This window comes from Balaenoptera musculus, chromosome 15, assembly GCF_009873245.2.
Source record: "Balaenoptera musculus isolate JJ_BM4_2016_0621 chromosome 15, mBalMus1.pri.v3, whole genome shotgun sequence".
Lineage (NCBI taxonomy): Eukaryota > Metazoa > Chordata > Mammalia > Artiodactyla > Balaenopteridae > Balaenoptera > Balaenoptera musculus.
In genome coordinates this window covers 51,728,572-51,753,034 of record NC_045799.1, presented here as the reverse complement: position 1 = coordinate 51,753,034, position 24,463 = coordinate 51,728,572, and the positions used below count along the sequence as shown (strand labels likewise).

At 58.5% G+C, this 24,463-nt stretch overlaps 3 protein-coding genes across 5 annotated transcripts; 1 reads left to right on the top strand and 2 right to left on the bottom strand.

The window, feature by feature from the left end:
* Positions 1 to 5,718: 5,718 nt before the first annotated feature.
* PKMYT1 (protein kinase, membrane associated tyrosine/threonine 1) lies at positions 5,719 to 15,489 on the top strand. 2 transcript variants are annotated; one of them, XM_036826557.1, is made up of 8 exons: positions 5,719 to 5,985; positions 11,022 to 11,516; positions 12,386 to 12,879; positions 13,597 to 13,703; positions 13,844 to 14,016; positions 14,102 to 14,259; positions 15,161 to 15,259; positions 15,346 to 15,489. In XM_036826557.1, exons 2-8 carry the CDS (start codon positions 11,166 to 11,168, stop codon positions 15,455 to 15,457), a joined length of 1,494 nt encoding a protein of 497 aa, XP_036682452.1. In that variant the 5' UTR covers positions 5,719 to 5,985; positions 11,022 to 11,165; the 3' UTR covers positions 15,458 to 15,489. The 2 variants fall into 2 exon arrangements, with proteins under 2 accessions (XP_036682452.1, XP_036682453.1); XM_036826558.1 differs by having other exon boundaries at positions 5,721 to 5,846.
* An 867-nt stretch (positions 15,490 to 16,356) lies between these two features.
* On the bottom strand, positions 16,357 to 19,772 carry PAQR4 (progestin and adipoQ receptor family member 4). Of its 2 annotated transcripts, XM_036826559.1 has the most exons (3): positions 18,613 to 19,772; positions 17,003 to 17,224; positions 16,357 to 16,818 (listed from the first exon to the last, which is right to left on the bottom strand). In XM_036826559.1, the coding sequence occupies exons 1-3, from the start codon at positions 18,776 to 18,778 to the stop codon at positions 16,385 to 16,387; spliced, it is 822 nt and encodes a 273-aa protein (XP_036682454.1). In that variant the 5' UTR covers positions 18,779 to 19,772; the 3' UTR covers positions 16,357 to 16,384. The 2 variants fall into 2 exon arrangements, with proteins under 2 accessions (XP_036682454.1, XP_036682455.1); XM_036826560.1 differs by lacking the exon at positions 17,003 to 17,224 and having other exon boundaries at positions 18,613 to 19,770.
* A 138-nt stretch (positions 19,773 to 19,910) lies between these two features.
* Positions 19,911 to 24,225, bottom strand: KREMEN2 (kringle containing transmembrane protein 2). The gene is made up of 9 exons (XM_036826346.1): positions 23,811 to 24,225; positions 23,397 to 23,571; positions 22,567 to 22,658; positions 22,344 to 22,468; positions 21,989 to 22,142; positions 21,217 to 21,549; positions 21,027 to 21,149; positions 20,865 to 20,943; positions 19,911 to 20,619 (listed from the first exon to the last, which is right to left on the bottom strand). Exons 1-9 carry the CDS (start codon positions 23,902 to 23,904, stop codon positions 20,409 to 20,411), a joined length of 1,386 nt encoding a protein of 461 aa, XP_036682241.1. The 5' UTR covers positions 23,905 to 24,225; the 3' UTR covers positions 19,911 to 20,408.
* Between the last annotated feature and the right edge of the window lie 238 nt (positions 24,226 to 24,463).

The window sequence follows — 24,463 nt, the reverse complement described above, 5'->3', positions numbered from 1 at the left end:
GTCCCCTCACACCGAGGGGCAAAAGGTAGCCCAGGGCCTAGCTCCATCAGGGGCTCTCTCAACCCCTCTAAGTGGTCCATGTGCTCTCAGGCTGTCCTGCCAGGGTGGGACTGGGGGGTGAGCTGAGGGGACTGGCCTTGCTGGGGGCTGGGGTGGTGGCATTGCAGGGGCCGGGGGTGCCCAACTGGGCCAGGCCCTGGTCCTGAGCAGAGTCAGCTGGCTCAAAGCCCCAGACTGGTTGGCATTTTCCACAGGCCCATGCCAGCACCCAGGCAGCCTGGCAGTGGTGGTGGGCACTGGCTTTCCCTCTGGCAGTGACCAAGCAGGCGCCCAGCCTGTACCTCCTGCGAGGCCTCTAATGGTCTCCCCGCCTGCCTCCTCCTGGGCCAAGCTTCTCTGTCGCCCTGCAGGGTGGGCGATATGTCTGTGTGTCTGGGTCTGTGCAGGGGGCCCTCAGCTATCCCAGGTCTGAAGCAGACACCTTGGGCCTAGACTGGCACGAGGTGGGCAGACAGCAAAGTGGCATCTGAGGTAACAGGGGCTGCTGCTGCCCAGAAGTGTGTGGATGAGCAGAGGGCGGAGGCCTGTGGACTGCCCGGCCTCAAACCCCAGCCCCGCTGCTTAGCTGTAAAATCTGGGCCAAGTCCCTTCTCTCTGCCTCTGTTTCCCCATCTGTAAAATGGGGTAAGAAGTAGCTCCCCCATTTTAGAGGAGAGTGAACAGACTCAGGAAAGTGGGATTTCCGCTCAAGCTCCCCAGCCAGATGGAGCTGGTATGTGAACCTGATCTGCATCTGAACCCAGCGCCCAGTCTGCTAATCATAGGCCACTTGGTCACTGTCCATGAGTGGGCCAGGGAGCCGGTTCCTGTGGCCATGGGGCAGAGCAGGTGGCCTGGCAGGAAAGCCCTCCCCACGGAGCCTGAGTGGACCATCCCAGCTGCCCCTGGCTCTCAGGAGTGGTTGAGGCCAGGGGCCACCCCTGAGCCCTTCCCAGCAGCCAGTAAAGGTCCAGCCTCCAGGACTCCAGGTCTTGGCTACCTGCCGGGTGAGGCAGGAGGTGGGCCTGTGGGGTGCTGTGCCGGGGCGCCTGGCTGAGGGGACCCAGCTCAAACAGAGGGTTCTTGTTCACAGGTGGGTCTGTGAGGGGGAGGTGGGTGCCCCAGGCATAGTCACATCACATGTGCTCTCATGTGAGTATGCTCCCGGGGTGCAGGCCCTCCTGTGGGGAGCGAGCAGCAATGGTGCAGCCCAGGGTGTGTGTGTGGGGGGGGGGCAGAGGGGGAGGTGCTGGTGGCTTCAGCCCAGATCCCTGCATCGGCCACCTCTGGGACACCTCTGTCACCCCCAAGCACGTGCACTGTGCAAAGCTGACTTCTATTAACTCCCTCTCCTACCTGTCAGATTATTTTTTTAAAAAACCTTATGCCAGGGACTTCCCTGGTGGTCCAGTTGTTAAAACTCAGCGCTTTCACTGCCTGTGGGCCCGGGTTCAATCCCTGGTTGGGGAACTAAGATCCTACAAGCCGTGCAGCGTGGCCAAAACCAACAAACAAAACTTATGCCATTGCAAAGTGTGCACAAAACAGAAACGTACAATATAATAAATACCTATAAAGCACCTATGCAGCCAGCACAGAGGTGAAGAAATAGAACACAGCCAACTCCCCAGAAGCGTCCATCACAATCGCCTTTTTCCTGTTAGGGTAGCCATGTTTGCACGTGTGGCGGTCTTTTCCTTGTCTTTCTTTTTTGTTAATAAATTTACTTATTTATTTATTTATTTTTGGCTGCATTGGGTCTTCGTTGTTGCTTGTGGGCTTTCTCTAGTTGTGGAGAGCAGGGGCTACTCTTTGTTGCGGTCCGCGGGCTTCTCATTGCGGTGGCTTCTCTTGTTGCGGAGCACGGGCTTTAGGAGCGTGGGCTTCAGTAGTTGTGGCACGTGGGCTCAGTAGTTGTGGCTCGCATGTTCTAGAGCGCAGGCTCAGTAGTTGTGGTGCACGGGCTTAGTTGCTCCACAGCACGTGGGATCTTCCTGGACCAGGGCTCGAACCTATATCCCCAGCATTGGCAGGAGGATTCTTAACCACTGCGCCACCAGGGAAGTCCCTTGCCTTTCTAAAGTCACATTATTCCAATTTTGTGGCCCCATCCCTGGTGAGTGGTGAATGCGGTCTCGGCGGGCCCGCGGTGCTATTTCCGTGACAGGTCACACGGGGGCGCGCGGTTCAAGCTGGCTATCACCTGGACGTGTGGCCAGGACCCGGGGAGTCCAGAGCCTGGGCAGGGGTTGGGGGGCTTCCTCCTGGACCGAGCCTCTGCCAAGCGCTCTGGTCTCAAACCTTGTGACCCCCTAGGTGGGTGCAGAGGTCCTGGGTCCGAGTCTCCTCCAGGGGCCTCCTTTAGGTCCAGGCAGGTGCTTTAAAAACTGCAAAACACTATATGCACGAGGGAGTGTTACTATTATTATTAAACAGTGAGTAAGTTCCTACTGTGTGCTTGACTCTGTCTTTTTTTCACATGCACTTTCTCATTTAGTGCTCATACACCCCAAGGAGGTAGGAACTATTATTATCCTCATTTTACAAATGTGGAAACAGGCCCAGAGACATAAAGCAACTTGCCCATGATTGCACAGCTTCTGTGTGGCAGAGCTGGGTTGGAGCCTTAAATTCCCTGACTCCATGGCCCATGTTCTTACCTGCTATCTGTACTTAACTTTATATTAAGGCAGGTTTGTGAATTAAAAAATTATTATTATTATTTTTTTAAATTTATTTATTTTATTTATTATTTGTTTTTGGCTGTGTTGGGTCTTTGTTGCTGCACACAGGCTTTCTCTAGTTGCAGTGAGCGGGGGCTACTCTTCGTTGCGGTGCACGGGCTTCTCTTGTTGCAGAGCACGGGCTCTAGGCCCGCGGGCTTCAGTAGTTGTGGCACACAGGCTCAGTAGTTGTGGCGCACAGGCTTAGCTGCTCCGCGGCATGTGGGATCTTCCCAGACCAGGGCTCGAACCCGTGTCCCCTGCATTGGCAGGCAGATTCTCAACCACTGCGCCACCAGGGAAGCCCAAAAAATAATTTTTTAGGGACTTCCCTGGTGGCGCAGTGGTTGAGAATCTGCCTGCCAATGCAGGGGACACGGGTTCGAGCCCTGGTCTGGGAAGATCCCACATGCCGCGGAGCAGCTAAGCCTGTGCGCCACAACTACTGAGCCTGCGCGTCTGGAGCCTGTGCGCCGCAACAAGAGAGGCCGCGACAGTGAGAGGCCCGCGCACCGCGATGAAGAGTGGCCCCCGCTTGCCGCAACTAGAGAAAGCCCTCGCACAGAAACAGAAACGAAGACCCAACACAGCCAAAAATTAAAATAAATAAATAAATAAATAAATAATTTTTTTAAAAATATATTTTTTAAGTCATTGTGAATTAGACGTTCGGACCTGAGCCCAGGACTCCCAGAGATGGGGCTGGCAGAGGGGCTGGCAGCTGGAGAGGGGCCTGCGTGCTCCCGGGGTCTCCTGGGGACAAGCCTGGGGTCTTTAACAGGATTCAGCCTGAGTGACAGGGGCTGGCCCGTGGCTGCCAGATATGCTAATGCAAAGAAGGGCACGTGGAGGGGGTGCTGCAGCCCCCAGAGAAGCTCTGGGTCTTGGGCCTAACCCAGGATTCCAGGCCCTCCAGCGCTGGTCCATGCAGTGGAGAGTGTTCCCTGAAGGTATAAGCACCACAGTGAACTGGGAGCCCTGCAGTCCATGACCTTTCAGAGACTTGGGGAGACAGGTGATCAAGAAATAAACTGATAGAGGATAGAATTTCAGATAGAGATAAATGCTATATGAAAATAAGGTGGGGGACTGTCCTGGTGACGCAGCGGTTAAGAATCCGCCTGCCAATGTAGGGAACACGGGTTCCAGCCCTGGTCCGGGAAGATCCCCCATGCTGTGGAGCAACTAAGCCCATGCGCCACAACTACTGAGCCTGCGTGCCACAACTACTGAAGCCCACGCACCTAGAGCCTGTGCTGCTCCGCAACAAGAGAAGCCATGGCAGTGAGAAGCCCGAGCAAGGAAGAGTAGCCCCCGCTCGCTGCAACTAGAGAAAGCTCACGCGCAGCAACAAAGGCCCAGTGCAGCCAAAAATACATAAATAAATAAATTTATTTTAAAAAAAGAAGAAGAAAAGAAGGTGGGAAAGGAGATCTGAGGAGATGGGGAGCTTTCTAGGGAGGGTGGCCTGGAAGAGTGACTCCCCTTGATCCTGTTAAACAGATAAAAAGTCCCCTCCGATGGAGGAAGAAGCAACACCCCTGCTAAGAACTTTAAGGGGATCATCCTATTTGAATCTCCAGCTCGGTGAAGGAAGCGTAATCAGCTCCATTTTTACAGGAGAGGAGACTAGTCGGAAGCTCAGAAAGGCCCAGGGCCTTCCCAAGGTCGTTCAGCCAGGAAGGGGCTGAGGGAGGTTTGAGCTGTGCTTAAGTCTCAAATCCAAAGAATGGGAATGGCTGCCTCGAAGGTGGCCGAGGCCTGGAGGCAGGGAGGCTTCCTGGAAGAGGCAGAATTTTCTGGTTCACGAAGCCGCGCGTTCCGCAGGTGGAGGGTGTGTGTATGGGTGTGTGTGTGTGTGTGTGTGTGTGTGTGTGATCCCCACCGCATCGGTGCAGGCATGAGGAGGGAGCACTGAGCCCAGGGCACTCCACCTCGCCGGGACCCCGGAGGCGGCAGCGACTTCCTGTGCAGCCCCAAGTGACCGCCTCTTGGGGCTACACCTCCGGGGCGAAACGCAGTGACCATTCCCTTTATAGATGAGAAAACTAAGGCAGCCCAGCGAGGGCCGTGGGTGCCGGCACCGGGGTCTGGAGGTTGGTCGGCGTCCGGAGGTCGGTCGGGGTCCTGGGAACCAGGCGGGAGTACCCAAGAGCAGGCTCAGACCCCGCCTGGCGCCTCAGCCTCCAGGTGGCACCACGTAGCCACCCCCGCCCGGGGCCAGCACAGAGAAGGTTTCGCGCCTGCGCAGTGAGAGCGCTGGGCCGCGGAGCCGGCGGGGCGGGGTCGGAGACGCGCACGCAGGGGCGTTGGGGCGGAGCCACAGCAGGCTGTGAGCCTCTGATACGCTGCATCGGGGGTAAGAGGCGTTCCTGGGCGGGGCCTCGAGGCCGGTTTGGAATTTTTGGCGCGAGCCGTGTCCGCGCGCGTTCACGGGCCGTTCCCTCTCCGGAGAGTCCTCCCGCCCTGGCTTGGGGAGCGGTGGGCCGAAGACCCCGGACCGCTCCGAGGGCTCCTGTGCCCTCCGCCGACCCGGAATCTGGGACCTTGCTGAGCTGCGCCCCGCCCACCCGCCCCAGGTGAGCCCATACCCGGCCCTGAGGGTTCTCGGGCGGGATCGCCCTCTCCTCCCTTCTACCTCCCTCGCTAGCAACTCCTTGCCCCCTGACAGTCCTTCCCCGGATCTGCCTCACCCCCAACCCCCTCCCGCCTCCTTCCTCACCTCTCCGACAGCCCCACCCCTCCCTGGGCCAGCCCTGCCGCGGGCGGCTCCGCCCACTTCCCCTCTAGCGGCTCCTGCCCCTAGACGGTCCTTGCCCTCCTCCTTCCCCGGCCTCCCAATTCTTCTTCTTCTGGGAGGCCCCTTCCACAGCGACTGCTCCCCCTTTACTCGTCCCTCCCCAGGAAAAGCCCCACCGACCTTCCATCTACAGCCCCTCCCCCGTGACAGCTGGTCTGCTCAACTCTATTCGCCAGGGTTTCCCCACGCCCACGGAGGTGAATCAGCTGTGGCCCTGACCAGGAGGAACTCACAGTCTAGTGCGATAGACCGTGGTCAGCAGATGTGTCCTGCCCAGTGAGAGGGTGAGGCCCCTGAAAGCTGCAGAGCTCATCCCGGCCTGGCTTCTGCTCAGGGCCACCCTGGATTCACCGGGAGCCCCTGCTTCTCCTCCCTCCCCATCCCACCCCCAAAGCTGTTTGGCCATGCCAGTGGTGCTAGAACGTAAGTGACATTGGGATGATCTGAGAATTGGTTTAAGATGCAGGTGCCCAATGTCCCTGAATGTGATATGGCTGGGCCCAGAGGCTGTACTTCTAACCAGCACCCTAGGGGTTCCTGACACCCTGGTCCCTCACTTTGAGAAACTCTGGGATGGGATTCCTGAGATGCATAGAGGCAGAGGGAGGGTACCCACAGGCTGTAGGGTAAGTCTCCCATGCAGGCCCCTGTGGGGTCCCTCCCCTCATGCCTCACTCTCCTAGGCACTGGAGAGTACCCTTCAGATGACTGCTCCCTCCAGTTTCAGTCACTGACTCACCCCCTGCTGAGTATGGAATCTTTTGATACACTGTGGCTCCTCTCAAAATTGGACTTCTCTCCTTTTTTCCTTTTGTTATTCTTTCAATTATAACATTATAGCAACACAGTAGCCCTCTTTGCTCCAATACAAAAGTCACTTACACCCGTGGGACCACTGTATTTTGTGTGTTCTTTCAATTACTACTCAGAGCATTATTTATTATATATTATTTATTATATAACAGTGACTGAGGGATCTGCATGCCAGACACTAGACTAAGGCTTCCATGAAGTTAGCATTATAGGTCCACAAACCCCTGAGGCCAGATGTGTTTCAGAATTCAAAATGTCTCCCATTTTAGAAAGCTAACAGGGTGCGTGTAACATGTAACACCATTCATTCATGGGTCTGGGACATCATTTCATAATCAAACACATTAATATTTCTGTCAAGAAATATATGATTATTTTACACTTAGAGGGAAGAATAGGCCAGGTCAGATTTTTCTGCTAAATGAGGTTTGCTTGTGGATATCCAGTTGTCCCAGCACCATTTGTTGAGAAGACTGTTTTATTTCTGCTGAATTGTTTTGGCACCCTTGTCAAAATCAATTGACTATAAGTGTGAGGGTTTATTTCTGAACTCTCAATTCTATTCCATTGATCTTCATGTCTATCCTTATGTGAGTACCACACTGTTTTGATTACTGTAGCTTTGTAGTAAGTTTTTAAAAATTAATTAATTTATTTTTATTCATTTATTTTTGGCTGCATTGGGTCTTCATTGCTGTGTGCGGGCTTTCTCTAGTTGAGACATGGGGGCTACTCTTCATTGTGCACAGGCTTCTCACTGCAGTGGATTCTCTTGTTGCGGAGCATGGGCTCTAGGCACATGGGCGTCAGTAGTTGTGGCATGCGGGCTCCAGAGCACAGGATCAGTAGTTGTGGTGCACGGGCTTAGTTGCTTCACAGCATGTGGGATCTTCCCGGACCAGGGCTTGAACCCGTGTCCCCTGCATTGGTAGGCAGATTCTTAACCACTGTGCCACCAGGGGAGTCCCGCTTTGTAGTAAGTTTTAAAATGGGAAAGTGTGAGTCCTCCAACTTTGTTTTGATTGTTTTGACTCTTTTGGGTCCTGTGAATTTCCATATGATTTTTAGGATCAGTTTGCCAATTTCTGTAAAGAAGCTACCTGGGATTCTGATAGTGATTGTGCTGAGTCTGTAGATCAATTTGGAGAGTATTACCATTTTACTTATATTAAGTCTTTGGATCTATGAACATATAATGCCTTTCCATTTATTTAGGTCATCTTTAATTTCTTAAAGAAGTTGGGGGAAGAAAGAAAAGCAAGTGTATGTGTATCATTTTTTTACATTGACCTTCTTTTTTACCATTTCTGGTTCTCTTCATTTGTTCCTGTGGGTTTGAGTTACCATCTGGTGTCATTTTCTAGTCCAATATAATTTTGTTCCCACACACTTAAATCTTTGTGCTGTTATTTGCAAGTATATTACATTTCTATATATTATATGCCCACCAATACAGTTACATACATAGTTTTATACAGTTGCTTTTTAAATCAGTTAAAAGAAGAAAGGAGAAAAATATGCATTTATACTGTCTTTTATATTACATAATTACCTTTACTGGTGCTCTTTCTTTTTTTCATGTACGTTTGAATTACTGTTTGGGATCACATGCTTTCAGCTTGAAGAACTTCCTTTAGTTTTCCTTGTAAAGCAGGTCTGCTAGCAATGCATTCTTTCTGTTTTTGTTTATCTGGGAATACCTCTTTTTTGCCTTTATTTTTGAAAGATAGTTTCATTGGATATAGGATTCTTGGTTGACAAATTTTCCCCCTAGTGCTTGAATATGTCATCCCACTTCCTTCTGGCCTCCACTGTTTCTTTTGAGAAGTTAACAGTTATTCTTATGGGGGGGGCAGTTGTCAGTGATGAGTCATTTTCTCTCGCTCCCCTCAAGATTTTCCCCTTGTTTTTGGTTTTCAGCAGTTTTAATATGGTGTGTCTGTGTGTGGATCTCTGTATTTATCCTACTTGAAGTTCATTGAGCTTCTTGGCTATGTTAATATTTTTAAAATCACATTTGGGAAGTTTTAATCCATACTTTTCCAGCTCCTTCTCTTCTCTCCTCTGGTGTACCCATCATGCATATGTTGATTCACTTAATGCTGTCCTAACATTTCTCTGAGGTTTGGTTCCCTTTTCTTTGTCTGTTTTTCAGATTGCATAATTTCTATCAAACTATCTTCAAGTTCACTGATTATTTCTTCTGCCAGTTCAAATCTATTGTTGAACCCCTCCAGTGAATTTTTTCATTTCAGTGACGTACTTTTCAACTACGCATTTGGTTCTTTTATAATTTCTATCTCATTATTGATATTCTCTGTTTAATGAGATGTTGTCATTGTGTTTCCTTTACTTCTTCAAGTGTGGTTTCCTTTAGTTCTTTGTACATATTTGTAGTGGCTACTGTGAAGTCTGTCTGTTAAATCTGACATCTGGTCTCTCTTACAGGGAGTTTTTGCTGTATGTTTTTTTTCCTGTGTATGGGTCACACTCTCCTGTGTCTTTGCATATTTTGTAATTTTTCTTTGACATTTTAGATAATATGTTGTAGCAACTGTGAATATTGGTTCCTCACCCTGCCCCTGGGGGCTTGGGATTGCTTTTGCTTGTTTAGTGACTGGCTGGACCACTGTAGTGATGTCTCTTTCCTAAGCAATGTGAAGCCTTTGACTTTGCTCCTCAGAGGGCCCAGCCTTGGGCATGTGCACAGTCCCTCTGGGACACTAGTTGTTTTAGGGGGGCTCTGTTTGTCTTTTCCCTGATCATACCCAGCTGTCAGGCCCCACCAATTGCTGTATGATTACTCTGTTGTTTTTGACAATGCCCTGGAACTGCTCCATAGACTGATCCAGTCAAATTTGGGCTTTAAAGGGGTAGCTTTTTTTTTTTTTTTTTTTTTGTTGGGTCTTCATTGCTGCGTGTGGGCTTTCTCTAGCTGCGGTGAGCGGGGGCTACACTTCGTTGCGGTGCTTGGGCTTCTAATTGCCGTGGCTTCTCTCGTTGTGGAGCACAGGCTCTAGGTGCATGGGCTTCAGTAGTTGTGGTGCATGTGGGATCTTCCCGGACTAGGGCTCGAACCCATGTCCCCTGTATTGGCAGGCAGATTCTTAACCACTGTGTTACCAGGGAAGTCCCTAAAGGGGTAGCTTTGGAGTTCAGTGTTTAAGGTTTGTTCTGACCCCAGGAAGCCTCTTCTTAGCTGTCTCTTTCCCCAGTTCTCTCTGGTAAACTAGTTGTCCTGTGGTTCACTTGTAGTGCTAATGGAGGTACCGGCCTCCTCCTAATTTCTTAGTACCAAAACCTTCACTGATTTTGAGAGGGCCTTTAGGCTTGAACTTCTCACACTCTGCTTCTAATCAAGTCAGTTTTTTGCAGGGAGAGCTTTGGAGCTCTCTGTTTCATGACCTGCCTCTCCCTGGGCAGAATCTCCTGAGCCACAGCTCTGGAGCTGGGGACAGGGACAGTGGTGCCTGTTTCTCTGAGTAGGGGCTGGTGAAAGGAGGAAGCCCCCAGACTCTCTGCTACACTCAGCGGAAATTTAGCCTCTGCTACTTGGAGCTGGAAGTGAAACCCCACTAACTGAGTTTTAGCACCTCAACTACGAAAAAGGAAGCAAGAAAGAAATTTGAAATTCAGACTTTTTTTTTTTAATATATAAATTTATTTATGGCTGCGTTGGGTCTTCGTTGCTGCACGTGGGCTTACTTTAGTTGTGTCGATCGGGGGCTACTCTTCATTGCAGTGCACGGGCTTCTCATTGAGGTGGCTTCTCTTGTGGAGCATGAGCTCTAGGTGCGCGGGCTTCAGTAGTTGTGGCATGGGGGCTCAGTAGTTGTGGCACATGGGCTTAGTTGCTCCGCAGCATGTGGGATCTTCCCGGACCAGGGATCGAACCCATGTCCCTTGCATTAGCAGGTGGATTTTTAACCACTGTGCCACCAGGGAAGCCCTAGACTTTCTTTTTTCCTTTGGAATTGGAGATAAGGGATAGCAGACCTGTGTTAATATTTCTACCTTACAGTCTTGGAAGAGGTTGGATTTTTTTTTTTTTTTTTTTTTTTTTCTGGTTGCACCAGGTCTTAGTTGCGGCCAGCAGGCTCCTTAGTTGTGGCATGCAAACTCTTAGTTGCGGCATGCATGTGGGATCTAGTTCCCTGACCAGGGATCGAACCCGGGCCCCCTGCATTGGGAGTGCGGAATCTTAACCACTGTGCCACCAGGGAAGTCCCTGGATTTTTTATTTTTAAGTTTTAATTTTTATTTATTTAGTTTTTTGGCCATGTTTTATTTATTTATTTATTTATTTATTTATTTATTTATTTATTTATTTATTGGCCATGCCACCCTGCTTGTGGGATGTTAGTTCCCCAACCAGGGATTGAATCCTGGGTCATGGCAGTGAAAGCGCCAAGTCCTAACCACAGGACCGCCAGGGAATTCCCCGAGGTGGGATATTTTAGGGCCAAACAAGGCAGGGATGTGCACACAGGTGGTCTGGCTCCAGAACATGCCTTGGTTTAACCTCTGCTGGACTGTGGGAACCTCCAGGACATGACCCCGTGGTTTTCAGTCTATGTGTCTCTAACCCCCAAGGTGCAGGTGACCACCTGCAGGCGTGCATACATTTGTATACCTTTTCCCACCAGGTGCGTGTTGTGCCTAAGGCAGAGTGTGTGTGTGTGGCATAGACTCGGCTCTCTTCTGCAGCCTCTTTGGGGCCATAGGACCAGGTGCTGTTTTGAGTGACACACTGTTCTGAACTCTGCCCCAAGGGGGCTCCTCTGCTGGACATGCCTGTGCCCGAAGAGGGCACCCCGCCACCGCTGAGTGGCACCCCCGTCCCGGTTCCAGCCTACTTCCGCCATGCAGAACCTGGCTTCTCCCTCAAGAGGCCTCGGGGGCTCAGTCGGAGCCTCCCGCCCCAGCCCCCTGCCAAGGGCAGCATCCCCATCAGCCGCCTCTTCCCTCCTCGGACCCCAGGCTGGCACCAGCCCCAGCCCCAGCGGGTGTCGTTCCGAGGCCGAGCCTCCGAGCCCCTGCAGAGCCCCGGGTATGACCCGAGCCGGCCGGAGTCCTTCTTCCAGCAGAGTTTCCACAGGCTCGGCCGCCTGGGCCACGGCTCTTATGGAGAGGTCTTCAAGGTGAGTCAGTGACAGCTCCCCAGGCCTGTCTGGGGTAACCCCCCTGCCGCCTCGCCACCCCGGCTGGGATGGGACAGTGTCCTGGGAAGCCTGTTCCCCTCCTTTCCCCTGACGGCCCACCTCCTGGGACTGACAGGCTCCCCTCAGTGCTGGACTTGGCCACTTTCTCATAACCCCCCACGCAGGCCCCTCTGAGGCCCCCTCAGAGCCTGGCACACCTCGCGATGGCTCCCGCCTGCCACCTCCTCTTGCCTGGTGCCAGCCATGTGGGGGTCTTGGCAAGCTCCACAAGGCCCCGGAGCCAGGCCACCCCCCCGTCCCCAGTGCAGTGCCCACCCCACCTCCCTCCGGCTGCAAGCGCTCAGGCGACACCTCCATGCCACCTTTTGTTTCTTAAAATATATTTTCCAATCATGTATATCTCCTCTAAAATGGTAGTTTTCCTTACACAAGTACTACATGAAGACAATTTTGTTAAAAAGTACAGAGGCCCCTAGGTCAGGGGAAACCACGGTGATTCTCAGGTGGGCGTTCTTCCTTCCAGACTTCTCTGTACTTCTCTGGAGTTGACCAGATAGAAACAAACCCATCTCATATGCCGCACGGCAGACCACACTGCCCGTGCTGTTCTGTAGGCAGCTTTTTTACTTAACGCATCCTCCTGGGCCTGTACTTAGAGGTCTGCCCTGTCTCTTCTGTCGCTGGGTCTCCAGCAAACCAGCACCTGGGGTGGAGGTTTGTCCAGCTTTGCTCTTGCACACGTGGGGGTCACTCTAAGGTAGCTGCCGTGCCATACCTTCTGCACATGTGAAATCTTAACAGAATCTTCTGGGTTGTCCTCCTGAGTGGTTGTGCCCCCTCGCTTCCAGGTGCGCTCCAAAGAAGACGGCCGGCTCTATGCCGTGAAGCGCTGCATGTCGCCTTTCCGGGGCCCCAAGGACCGGGCCCGCAAGCTGGCCGAGGTCGGCGGCCATGAGAAGGTGGGGCATCACCCGTGCTGTGTGCGGCTGGAGCAAGCCTGGGAGGAGGGCGGCATCCTATACCTGCAGACAGAGCTGTGTGGGCCCAGCCTACAGCAGCACTGTGAGGCCTGGGGCACCAGCCTGCCCGAGGCCCAGGTCTGGGGCTACCTGCGGGACACCCTGCTGGCCCTGGCCCACCTGCACAGCCAAGGCCTGGTCCACCTTGACGTCAAGCCCGCCAATATCTTCCTGGGGCCCCGGGACCGCTGCAAGCTGGGTGACTTTGGGCTGCTGGTGGAGCTGGGTGCATCCGGAGCTAGCGAGGCCCAGGAGGGAGACCCTCGCTACATGGCCCCCGAGCTGCTTCAAGGCTTTTATGGGACAGCGGCAGATGTGTTCAGGTAGGGCTCGACATGGGAGGCTCTTCTGGTGGGCGGGGGAGTGGTCAGCAGAGGGTCACCATCCTAGCCCAAAGTCAGGAAGACTTGCTGGGAGACGCTGCCCCAAGGGGATGGGGGTCCCGCCCTCTAGTTGAGAGGGGTCTGGAGAGTTAAGCTGTCTAATCAGAGAACCCTCTGGAGCCACTTTACCTGATTCACTTGTCTCTTCACTCATCTCCTCACGACACCTCCAAGGGAGGGACTATTATTACTCCATTTACAGGGGAATCGGGCACAGCAGGTTAAGGGACTTTTCCCCAAGTCCACAGTGAGCAGGTGGTGAGGCTGGGCCTGGACCAGGCGCTGGGTTCCAAGGTCCATGCTGGTCACCACTGCTCTGCTTCTGACAGTAGCATCCAGTCACATCAACAGGATGATGAGAACATCACTGTTAACAACAGCGACCAGAGTGCCAGTCCTGTGGGGGCGGGGGGCGGGGGGCGGGGGGTAGGTGGTGTGTGGCCTACGCTGGGCCCGGGGTCTGTGCTCCATGATGTCGTCCCCATCATCAGCCCTGCCGAGACCTTCTCAGGGCCCCCAGCCCCTCCTTCCCCGCCTCCCTGGCTCATGGTGGAAGATAGCATCCCTTTCCTACCCCTCTTCTTGGGGGTAGCCTGGGGCTCTGGGTTCTGTGTCTCGAGGTCAACCCTGCCCCTCTTCTGTCCCTGTCCCTCCCAGTCTGGGTCTCACCATCCTGGAGGTGGCGTGCAACATGGAGCTGCCCCATGGTGGGGAGGGCTGGCAGCAGCTGCGCCAGGGCTACCTGCCCGCTGAGTTCACTGCTGGTGAGTGGGGAGAGAGGATTGGAGGGGATGGACTGCCACAGGGAGAGCAGGCTCTCACGGTGGCGGGGGGGTGGCTGGTGGCAAGGGACTGCCAAGCTCAAGGCCCCATCACCCCTGATGTGGCCCTGCCCCGGGGACAGGCCTGTCTTCTGAGCTGCGTTCTGTCCTCACCATGATGCTGGAACCTGACCCCAAGCTGCGGGCCACAGCTGAGGCCCTGCTGGCCCTGCCCATGCTCAGGCAGCCGCGGCCCTGGACCGTCCTGTGGTACATGGCTGCCGAGGCCCTCAGTCGAGGGTGGGCCCTGTGGCAGGTAAGCCAGGGAAGGTGATGGGTGGCCCTGCTCTGTTCCCTGGCCCAGGGTCTACCTAGCCTCCCTCGGCCCCCTGTCCCCACAGGCCCTGCTTTCCCTGCTGTGCTGGCTCTGGCACGGGTTGGCACACCCTGCCAGCTGGCTGCAGCCCCTGGGTCCGCCGGCCACCCCGCCTGGCTCGCCGCCCTGCAGCCTCCTCCTGGACAGCAGCCTCGCCAGCAACTGGGATGACGACAGCATAGGGTGGGTGAGGGCTCCGGGCAGGCGGCTGGGGGTGCGGGGAGACGGGCCATCAGCGTGGCCAAACCCCACGCCCGAGGCCCAGGCCCCAGCCCCATGGGAATTAGTAGTGAACCGGCATCTCTCCCACAAACCTGGCCCCCATCAAACCCCGGGAAGGAAACCAAGGCTGGTGGGGGTGCGGCCTGGCCTAGTTTGAATGCAGTTGTTTCTTCTAATCTCAGTGTGTGGACCAGGGGCCGTACGGAGCAGGGCGAACTGGCAACCTCACAGTGAGGGTGCTGCCATGCTGGGGAGGAGCACAGGGGCCACAGCACCTGCTGGGAAAGGCAGGCGGTGCAGCCCCCACCCCCCAGAGGCTGCCAGTACCCAAGGGCAAGGCGTTATCCTTCCTCTCAGGGCGCAAAACCCCCAGAGCCTGGTGAGCTCCTGCCCTGGGAGGAATTCCTTAGTCCCACGTGCCTGGTGGCCAAGTGAGAGGCTGTAATTAAGAAACTACTGCAAAGGAAACCACAAGCTCAGGGCAGACAGTTCTCAGAAGGAATCACGCCATTAACCCCTTCCTTACGAGAATGTCACCCCATTGCCATGGGGGCGCTTTATAGCAGACAAAGTGCCAGATGAGCTTCAGTTACCACAAGGTCATTTCAAAGTCAGCTCAGTCAGAGCCCATGTGTTCTGAAAAGGGACAGAGGTGGCCTTTGAGTGTGGTCAGGTAGGCTTTAGAAGTTGTCAGAGTGCTCTTTCAACGTCCACCAGTGCCCGTTGTCCGAGAATGGCCCCTGCCTGTGCCAGGCAGCAGCCCGGAGCCCGCACAGGGTCAGGATCGGTGTTGCTGCTCCCACCCAGCCGTGGCCTCCTCCCCGCCCCTCGACACCCTGCTTGTCTTGCCCACCCCCCGCAGGCCCTCGCTCTCTCCAGAGGCCATCCTGGCCAGGGCTGCCGGGAGCACCTCCACCCCCTGCAGTGGCTCCCCTGCCCCCCGGGGCAGGTACACGCTGAGGTGAGCAGGCCCAGGGTCCCAGGGGGTGGGAGGGGGCAGCTTTCGGACCCTGAGAGTCATTTCTCTCTTTCCTTCTCTCCCCCTAGGGATTCTCTGGACCTAAGTGACATTGACTCAGAGCCCCCACAGGGCACCTTCCCCTCCTTTGAGCCCCGGAACCTCCTCAGCCTGTTTGAGGACTCACTGGGCCCAACCTGAGCCCACGGGCCCGGGCTCGGCACTTTTAACCTCTTAGCCCCTTCCCTCCCTCCTCCTGGAGGCTGGGGTCCCTCTGGAAACTCCAGGGGTCCCTTCTGCCTGGCCGTGTCTAATAAAAGGTATTTGAATCTTGGGAGTACCCATGCTTGCTTGCGCAGCAACACGGCACTTATTGACGTTGCCCAGGGTCTGAGGCCCCTGGGATGGGCCAAGGCTGAGCTCTGCTGCAAGGCCCCAAGCCCCAGGCTGGCAGACTGGAGCTGGGAGCCACCCACTGTGTGGAGCAAAGATTTCCTGAGCAGGCACGTCCCTGCTGGGCAGGTCGAGCTGTCAGAGCACTCAAGGTGGAGGGTGCCCTCAGCCCAGTGGGGCCTGGGTCCAGGGCCATTCAGCTCTTTACATCTCTGTGCCAGTTGCCTGGAAAAAGCAGCAGCCACCACCCTCCTGCCCCTAGGTCCTGGGATAAGAGGCTAGTCCTGTTGTTCAGACCCCTCATTCCACAGTCTCTGGACAGCAGGGAGAACAGGCTGCTGGGAGGGCCGGCATGCAGGGTGGACAGACAGAGGGCAGGAGGCTGGGCTAGGCAGCTGTGAGGTGCCTTATGTGAGGGTCAGGGTGGGTGATGGCTCTGGGCTGGCAGGATCCCAACTGTCCCTTTGGCCCAAACCTCACAGGTCCCAGAGGGTAAAAACAGGCCCAGAGAAGGGAAGGTTTCCTTTCAGCCTATAAGTCCCGTGGAAGAAGGCAGGAAGGGGAAGTGGAGCTCCAACGTGTGAGTAAAAGAGGGTAGTCCACAGGGAAGAATGGATGAACAGACGAGGGCTCCCCGCTAGGAGGTCCCATTTGCTGGAAGTATCCAGGGAGCCAGCATGGTGCTGTTGGCCCTAGAAGACTGTGAGCAGGCTGGCATGGCGGGCGGGAGGTGGCTCAGTCCGGGGGACAGATGTGCCGGGCAGCCCAGAGCAGGTCAGGCACGACGCCAGCGTGCAGCTGGAGGATGGAGCCCACGCTGAGCAGGTGCATGATCTGGTGTGAGTTACCCCAGTAGTCGAAGCGGCCCGGTCCCCAGCGCTCCGGCAGGCGGGCCACGTTCACCAGCCCCCCAAGCAGTGCCAGTGCATCCATGCGCAGGTAGCAGCGCAGGGAGCCTGGAGCCCCAGAGCCCAGCCCCACTCCCCGGGCCCCAAATATGAGGAGGCGGGCGCCAGCCTGCCAGCCAAAAGCGCGGAGCCGGGTACTGGTGGAGGGGGCAGTGAGGGCCCGCCAGCCTGCCACACCCGACAACACGGTGTAGGCCACCAGGGCAGCTGGGCGCAGCCAGGGCCTGCAGGCCAGGGTGCAGTGGATGATGGGCAGGGCCCCTGCACAGAGGAGAGAGGCAGGAGAGGGCACATCAGTCTGGGGGTCCACCTGCCCTTGTCCCTTTTTTTTTTCCTTCCAGTTTCCCTGATACCTGCCCTTTCTATCTCAGGCTCATGTGAGTGTACCCGACCCCCAGCTCCCATCCTTCAAGCCCTCCGCCCCCCACCCTATCCCTTGGCTCACCGAGGGTGTTGACGAGGCAGACCCCACACATATCCAGGGCAAGGAGCCGAGTGTACACAGGGCTGCCCCCTTTGTGGCACATGAAGAGGTGATAGAGCACAGAGCCTGCAGGGGGTGCCAGGCAGGCTACACAGTGTGTGCCCCACAGCCAGCCATCCTTGCCCAGCTGACCCCAGGGCAAGGTCATGGGCAGCAGCACCAGGAAGCCCAGCAGGGCCAGCCCTGGGGGAGGGAGACAGTTTTCCATCAGACAGCTTCAGCATTGAGGACAAGTCATGTCCTCAATGAGGCCACAGGCTAGAGGGATGGAGCAAGACAGGTCCTGACAAGGCTGTTGGCCAACTCTTGGCCGGCCCTGGACAGAGGCAGGCTCTGGGCTTTCAGTAACTTTATTTAGCAGAGCTCACAATAGTTCTGGGAAGGGGAGACCATTATCCCCACTTTATAGGTGAGGAAACCGAGTAACCTGCCCCAGGGGACCCCAGCAAGTAAGCAATGAAGCAGCACAGAGCCCCGGGCAGTCTGACTCCCAAGCTGGTCTCACCCTTGCAGCCACCACACCACTTCCCAGGAAAGCAGGGGGCCCCCACTCCCCAGTCTGGCCTAGGTATATCAGCAAAAGCCAGAGGGGGCATGATCTCAAGGTGAGTTCTGAATCCGACATGTAGGCAATGACAACAGATCCCAGGGCCACTTAGCTTGCTCCTCCCAATCCCTATGTCCTCTCTCTCCAGAAGGGACCAGACAGATGGAGGCTGTGGGCCTTTTTGTCCACCAGAGCAGGTGAGGCCAGGCAGGGCAGGGGGCTGAAAGAACCCTGTTCCACCTTCTACCCAGGCACCTTTTCAGGGAGTTCCAGTCCTCCCAGTCCAGGCCTTCAGGACCATTCCTACCACTTCCTGCAGGCACTTTGGCATTGCCCTCACACGGGTCAAAGGTCGGCACTGGCAGGCTGTGGCCGCTGACTGCCCACTCTTGGCAGGGTCTAGCCAGGCCACAGTCCCCCAGGGGGCAGGTACTAAGGCTGGGCCCAGCGCACTCAGGGCCCCTCTCTCCACCTGGGTAGGCCAAGGACGGGCAGGGCTGTGTCAGCACAGCTCCGCGGGGCCGCGGAGGAGGGGCCCGGCTCCTGCGGCGGGGAGGGGGGGACGGGGGCGGGGGCGGGGGAGGAGACGCCACCAGGCGGAGCCCGGCGGCTGGGCTGCTCCGGGCGGGCGGGGACGGCAGGGCGGCCGGGGCCTAGCTTCTCCTCCTGGGCCCCTCCTCGCCAAAGTCAACACCCATCTCCGGGACGGGTGCTGGCGGTAGAGGGTGCCAGGGCGCAGGGATTACGAAACGGCCGGACACCAAGTTACTTATTCCCAGGGCTCAGAGGGATTAAGCGGACTCGGTCTCCGACTCTGCTTCCCTCGCCTGCCCCGGGGGCCCCGCCGGGGGAGCAGAAGCGGGCAGCGACGATCGGCACAATGGCAGCTTTGTCACCGCGGCTCCTGGCCGTGCCAGGGCCGGGGCAGCCCAGGACCTGGGCGCTGGGGCTCTCCTCGGCCTTCGGGCCCCCGGCCGGGCGCGGGCAGGGCTGCCGCGGATGGGGGATGCGGGGCGCGGCTCACCGTGCGTGTAGATGTTGCCCAGCTCGTTGTGCATGTAGAAGAGGCTACGCAGGCAGCCCGAGCCGCTGCTGGCCGGCCGGTAGCCGGTGAGCACGAACTTGTTGAACTGCAGGTGCGGCGGCGAGCTGGCCCAGTCCAGCAGGCGCGGCCCGGCCAGGAACGCCATGGCCCGGCCGGGCGAAGTCGGTCCGCGCTCCTCTTGCCCCCAGGTCTCCTCAGCGGGCCAACAGCACCCGGAGCCTCATCCCTGCGCCCGCCCACCTCCCAGTGCTCGGTCCGCGCACGCGCTGGCCCGGGGGGTCCCAGCCCGTGCCCCCTCCCGCGCTGCGCACGCGCGGGCCCCGCGACCCCACGCCTGGGCGGAGGCCGGGGACGCACAGGAATCCGGAGCGCAGTGCGGCTGGCAGGCGCTGTGCAGGGACAGCTCGCGGCGGCTCCTGTGGCGGCGGCTGCTGTGGCGGCGGCAGCGGCCAGTAGTCTCTCGGCTGCCGGGAGGACGGGCGCGGCCGGACGCGGGAGGGGACGCCAGGCTCCGCCCCAGCTGCTCGCCCCCGCCATCCCGCCAGGGTTTCGCGCTCTGGGCTCCTGACGTCGCGGCTGCGAGGGCCAATGGGCGCGGCCGGCTGGGAGGTTCCTCCCGGCAGCCGCCCAGGCCTCAGCGTCTTAGCATAATATATGCGGTCCCAGTCTCATTTGCATGGGGTGCCTGTTGGATTGGGACCCGACGTTCTGGGTCCCGGTGGCTCGCGTTCCCTTGCAGTTCGCGCGACCCCCAGGTCGACTCACCCTTGGGCATTCACCCTCCCGGGCACAGCCCCTCCACCCTGCAGCACCCCACAACCCGGGCTCTGTCCAAGGTGCTGCCGACCCGGGATTTTCGGACGGGTCAGGTCTAGAGCCGGCGCGCCCCTACTCCACCGGTGATATCTCCACTCTCCCGACTTCCCCGGAGTGCAGCAAGGCGTGCCGAGATGCCCAGGCCTCTAGGGGTGTGCCTGACGTGCCCGGAGCCCTCCAGTGAGGCCCTGCCCTTCGGGCCAGGCTTCTTCGAGCTTGGGCTGGGCCAAAGTCGCTCACTGTTCAAGCCAAAGGCGCATCTTCGGCCCCGCCCAGGACGGGCAGGAAACGGAGAGGGAGAGAGGGCAGGAGGCCAGGGAAGAAAGTTCAGTCCCCACCAGGGTTCATCCTAAATCAGGTCCACGAAGGCATCCCTTCTTCTGCTTAACCCTGCTGACAACCGGCCTCCACCTCCTCCCCTTCTCCAGGACCCCGCCCACTCATCCTTCCGCCTCCGCGGTTCCTCTGCATTCCAGGCTGCTACACGAAACTCTTTGCGATGAACGCCTTTAACTTGCATGCACACAACCAGTCTTGGCACTGTACCCTCATAGCTCTTCCCACACGTAAGAAATTCCGGAGCCCTGTACCAAAATAGGTCCTTTATTCAAAGTCTATGATTGGTCTTTTGACCACTTTTGTTGACCTCTCACATTTCACTTTGGGCAGCAGTCCAGAACCACCCCAGGAGGGGCTCAAAGACCCAGGTATCGAGGTCTATGAGAGAAGTCGGATTCCTCTTGCCCTTTGGCCTTGACCATCTGGACCCCAAGGGTCAGGTGAAGTTCCCAATAATAGCACCAGATGCTTCCTGTCCGACGTCTGGCCTCCTTGAGATGACTAGAGGCCGAGCTGCCAAGCTTCAAAAGGGCAGAAGGCCAAGGTAGACAGTGTGTGGCAAAGGGTCTCAGGAGTCTATCCCGCTGCAGGAGGGTCCAGTGGACCCTGGGGGTCCCGAGTCAGAGAGCAGAGATGAGTGAGCGCAGGGAACTCTGGCTGGAGGCGCTCAATGGCCGGTAACTTGCGGTTAGACTCTCAACCTGGGGGTCCCCGGGAGGACAGGGCAGGGCGACCCCTCGAGGCCGGCGGTACCAAACGGCCCAGCTTCTTGCGGGGTCCCGGGAAGGCCCCAACGCTGGGGGCCCTTTACCCGGAGCCAGCAGGCAGCTCCTAGAGAGGGAGCAGACGTCAGCCGAACCCCCAACCAACCTCACCTCCAGCACCTTGCTTCGCTTGTGATCCCACGCGTCCCTCGAACGCGTGATCCTCGTCCCTCGAACCCAGGAGTTCCTTCCAGCCCTGTTCCCGTCGTGGGCCCTAGCTTCCCACCAGGGCCCCCCACGCCCCGGGGCACCGGGGCGGGGCGTCAGGCTCCCGGCAAGGTCCGCCCTCAGGTCCTGCCCCAGAGCGCGCACCGTCCGCGCAGCAGGCGCAGCAGCGACAGCAGCAGCAGCAGCAGCACTGAGACGGTCGTCACCGTCAAGAAGACCTGGGCTGCGGGCACACGAGTGTGGTAAGGACAGGGCTTGGAAGGGGCTGTTCCCCAAACTCTCTCCCGCCTCCCACGCCCGTCTCACCCCCCATCGCGGCCTCTGGAGCCCCAGGCCGGGGGCTGCAGCTCACGTTGGCCCCGTCGGGGGGCTCTGCAGGGGTCTGGGCCGAGCCCTTGGGGGGCGCAGGGTCGTCGGCGTCCTGCAGCCCTGCGGAGAGGGGTGTGAGGCAGGCTGGCGGGGGAGCGGGCTGAGGGGGGACGCGGCGGGGCCTCACCGCGATAGGTGAGCGCGAAGCCCTGCGCATGGCCGCGAGCGTCGCTGCGGAAGGTGAGCAGCAGTGCGGCGGAGCGCAGGCGCAACGGCCCCGGCGGCGGCGGGCGGGCGCCGTCGAAGGCGCGGAGCAGGCTGCCCGAGGCGGCGTCGCGCAGCTCCAGCTGGTCGCGCGGGTCCGCCAGCTCGAAGAGGCGGAAGGTGAGCTCCAGCGCGGCGCCCGGAGGGCCCAGCGCCCAGCTACAGTTCCGGTCCGGCCCGTACTCGTCCGGGAAGTCCGGGGAGTAGATGACACCTTGAGGTGCGGTCCAGTTCCCCTGGCAGGAGCCCACGGACACTGTGGGCGGGGCCGGCGGTCAGAACCCGGAGACCGGCGGGCTCCTCCTTCTACATAGAACCCCGCCCCTTCCTAGCTAGGCCCCGCCCCAGACAGACTAACATCTTCGGACCCCGTCTCCACCCCAGGTTCAGCCCAACTCCCTCCTCCGACCCCGTCCAACCCCTTCCATAGGCCCCGCTGTCAAACTATTAATCCCCTCCTCAAGTCTCGCCCTGAAACAATTCCTTTCTCAGGTCCCGTCCTCAGACCCAGATCCCTGGCCCCAGGGTCAGCCCAGCCCCCTCTTCGGGCCCAGTCCTCAACCCAATCCCTTTATTAGGCCCCGCCCCCAACCTACCGCCTTCCCTTCCCAGATCCCGCCCCCTGTCACGGCATCGCTGAGTCTCACTCAGACTCTTCCCCTCATCCGAGCCCCTCATCCCTGCCCACTCCTCGCCTTCGTAGATGCCCAGGCGCCCATCGCCGCCGCACAGCTGGCCCGGGTGGCCAAAGCAGATCTGGTCACAGTCGGTGGCCGGAGCCGGGCGTCCCCGGGCCAGGTCGCTTTCAGAGCCACAGAAACAGGCGTAGCCAGCCTCCACGCCGGCCAACTGGGAGCACAGACTGGGTGACCCCCGAGACAGGGGCTGGGGTGGGGGTGGGGTGGTGGGAGCCAGGGGTCGGGGTCGGAAGTGGGGATCGGGCTGGGGGTTCAGAAATCAGTGTCAAGGTTTGGCCTCAGAGTTGGAAGTTGATTTGGGTCCTGAGGTCAAGGTCAGGGGTCACCACTGGTCTGGGCAGGTGGGCAATACCTGGTAGCCCTTCATGCGGCAGAAGCGAAGGCACACCTGGACCGTGAGCTTTGTTGAGGTGCCGCTGGGGCCGCTGAGGGCCGGGGGTGCCCCAGAGTCCACGAAGCAGCCCAGGTACCCAGGCACTGAGGGGGCAGCAGAGTCAGGCTCAGTGAGGTGCCTCCAAAAGCGAACTCTGCCCAGGCAGCCCGGCCTCCACCATTGTCCAGCCCGGCCCACTCACTATGACACGTGGGGATATCGCAGTAGCGCCAGTAGATGCCCTCCTCCGTCTCGGCCACGTAGCACCATGGCTGCACATCACCATCTGGGTTACTGTAGGTACAGGAGAAATAGTTGGGATCCTACCGTCCCAAGAACGGCAAATTCCAGCCCTGACCCACGGCTTATTCTCAAAATGGCCACCGTGTGTGTTAGAGCAAATTCTGGTTTGCCCACCAGAATGGATGTCGATTTCCGAGTGGACGGTGTGAAATCATTAAAGGGCCCTGGGGGCTGATTTTAGGTCTTCAGCTGTTGCTAGGCTATGAGGACTTTGAGGCCATTGGTAGTATTCGCCCTCCACCCAGCCATGGGCCTCAGCCAAGTCCCTTATCTTGGAATCCTGCTTTAAAGCAGAAGTGATGAGCCCTAAGCTTTGCGGTTCAGCAGGGAAGTGTCCTCTCGCTCAGCTCGGTCCCTGCCGCTTCAGACCGAAACTGTGGCTCTGAACCCCCAATCCCTCCGTCACCACCAGTAGATGTGTCTCAAAAGAAGCTGTGAGCCAAGGGCCCGGCCCCTCACTCCAGGGCTTGCCCTCTGACTACGCCACGCCCTTATGGGCGCCTTGAATGCCCAGGCCTGACCTGAGGCTCTGCAGAAGTTATGCGCCTAAGGCCCGACCCAGGTCAGAAAAGGTTCTACCTCACGCTTAAGCCCCGCCCCTAGGCCCTCGAGACGGCCCCTGTGCCCGCCCAGCAGAGACCTCCGCTCCGCCCATACCGAGGTCCAGCCCCAGGCCAACGCCTGTAATAGTGCACCCAGCCCCGCCCCAGCGAAGGCCCCGCCCCTCACCGGCAGAAGTTGTGCGCGCCCAGCCCCCAGCGGCCGTGGGGGTCGCTGGCGCTGCTGTAGCTGTGCTGCTGCGTCTGGTCCCAGTAGAGGCACGGGCGGCCAGCCCCGCGCGGGCCCGTGCGGTTCTGGTGGCCGCGGTAGTCTGCGCCATTCACCTGGAAGCACTCGGACAGGCCTGCACGGCGACGGCGGGGCCTGGGGAGGTCCTGACCCTTGCCGGGCATCCTCACCCCACACTCCGACGCCAACTCCCGCCCGGCTCCCCAGCCAGCGCCCCCGGCGCCCACGGGGCCCTCGGGCTGCTCAGCTGCTGCCACCACCTGCTCTGCCCCCTCGCCAGTGGGACTCGGGTTCTAGGCGCGGAGGCCGAGGAGGGAAGGGTGACCTCGGCCCAGTCGCCGGGCCGCGACTCACCTGGGCTATGCAGGCTCCCAGCTGAGGCCCCGCGTGGCAGCAGCAGCCGGAGCAAGAGAAGGAGGAGGAGGCCCTGCGGGGCCCGTGTCCCCATCTCCCCCAACCAAGAAGAGGTCGCCCTGGCCCGCACAAGGCCCTTGTCGCCCCTGGGGTCGCTCCGGGGTCTCCCAGGCGGCCTGGGGGGCGTTGTCCTCTGACAGTCTGTCCTCGTCCCCGCTCTGCGAGGCGCTCTCTGTCTGGGGCGGGGAGGGGGGGCGGTAATATCTCCCAGGGGTATTTGCCTCCTAGGGTTTCTGGCCCTGAAGGCGTCTCTCTGTCCCGGGCCCTACTGGGAGTCTCCCTGGGGGGACGATCTCTGGCCAGGGACGTTCTCTGTCTCTGCCTCTCCGGGCTCAGGGTCCTGCCTCGGCTTCCACACCCGCCCCCTCCCTCTGCCTCTTGCTCTCTGAGTCTCCCTCGCCCAGGTCTCCAACGCGCTGGCTCCTGCCCCCCTCGCGTCCCTCCGCGCGTCCCTCCCCCCGGGTCCCTCCCTCCCTCCCCACCCCCCACCGAGGCAGGGAAGCCCCGCCCGAGACTGGAGCGGAGGCAGCAGGTCCAGACGCCTCCCACGCCCGCCCCCCATCTCCAGGACCCTCTGTGTCCCGGAGCGCGCC

Excerpts from the sequence above, each read along its gene's own strand:
- PKMYT1 (XM_036826557.1), top strand. The coding sequence starts at position 11,166 with ATGCCTGTGCCCGAAGAGGGCACCCCGCCACCGCTGAGTGGCACCCCC. Across the intron at positions 14,017-14,101 it reads GAGGGTGGGCCCTGTGGCAG|GCCCTGCTTTCCCTGCTGTG; the intron begins GTAAGCCAGGGA and ends CTGTCCCCACAG. Across the intron at positions 15,260-15,345 it reads CGGGGCAGGTACACGCTGAG|GGATTCTCTGGACCTAAGTG; the intron begins GTGAGCAGGCCC and ends CTCTCCCCCTAG.
- KREMEN2 (XM_036826346.1), bottom strand. The coding sequence starts at position 23,904 with ATGGGGACACGGGCCCCGCAGGGCCTCCTCCTCCTTCTCTTGCTCCGG. Across the intron at positions 23,572-23,810 it reads TGGGAGCCTGCATAGCCCAG|GCCTGTCCGAGTGCTTCCAG; the intron begins GTGAGTCGCGGC and ends GTCGCCGTGCAG. Across the intron at positions 22,659-23,396 it reads GGCGCGCACAACTTCTGCCG|TAACCCAGATGGTGATGTGC; the intron begins GTGAGGGGCGGG and ends CTGTACCTACAG.
- PAQR4 (XM_036826559.1), bottom strand. The coding sequence starts at position 18,778 with ATGGCGTTCCTGGCCGGGCCGCGCCTGCTGGACTGGGCCAGCTCGCCG. Across the intron at positions 17,225-18,612 it reads GGGCAACATCTACACGCACG|GGCTGGCCCTGCTGGGCTTC; the intron begins GTGAGCCGCGCC and ends TCCCTCCCCCAG. Across the intron at positions 16,819-17,002 it reads CTGCCTCGTCAACACCCTCG|GGGCCCTGCCCATCATCCAC; the intron begins GTGAGCCAAGGG and ends TCCTCTGTGCAG.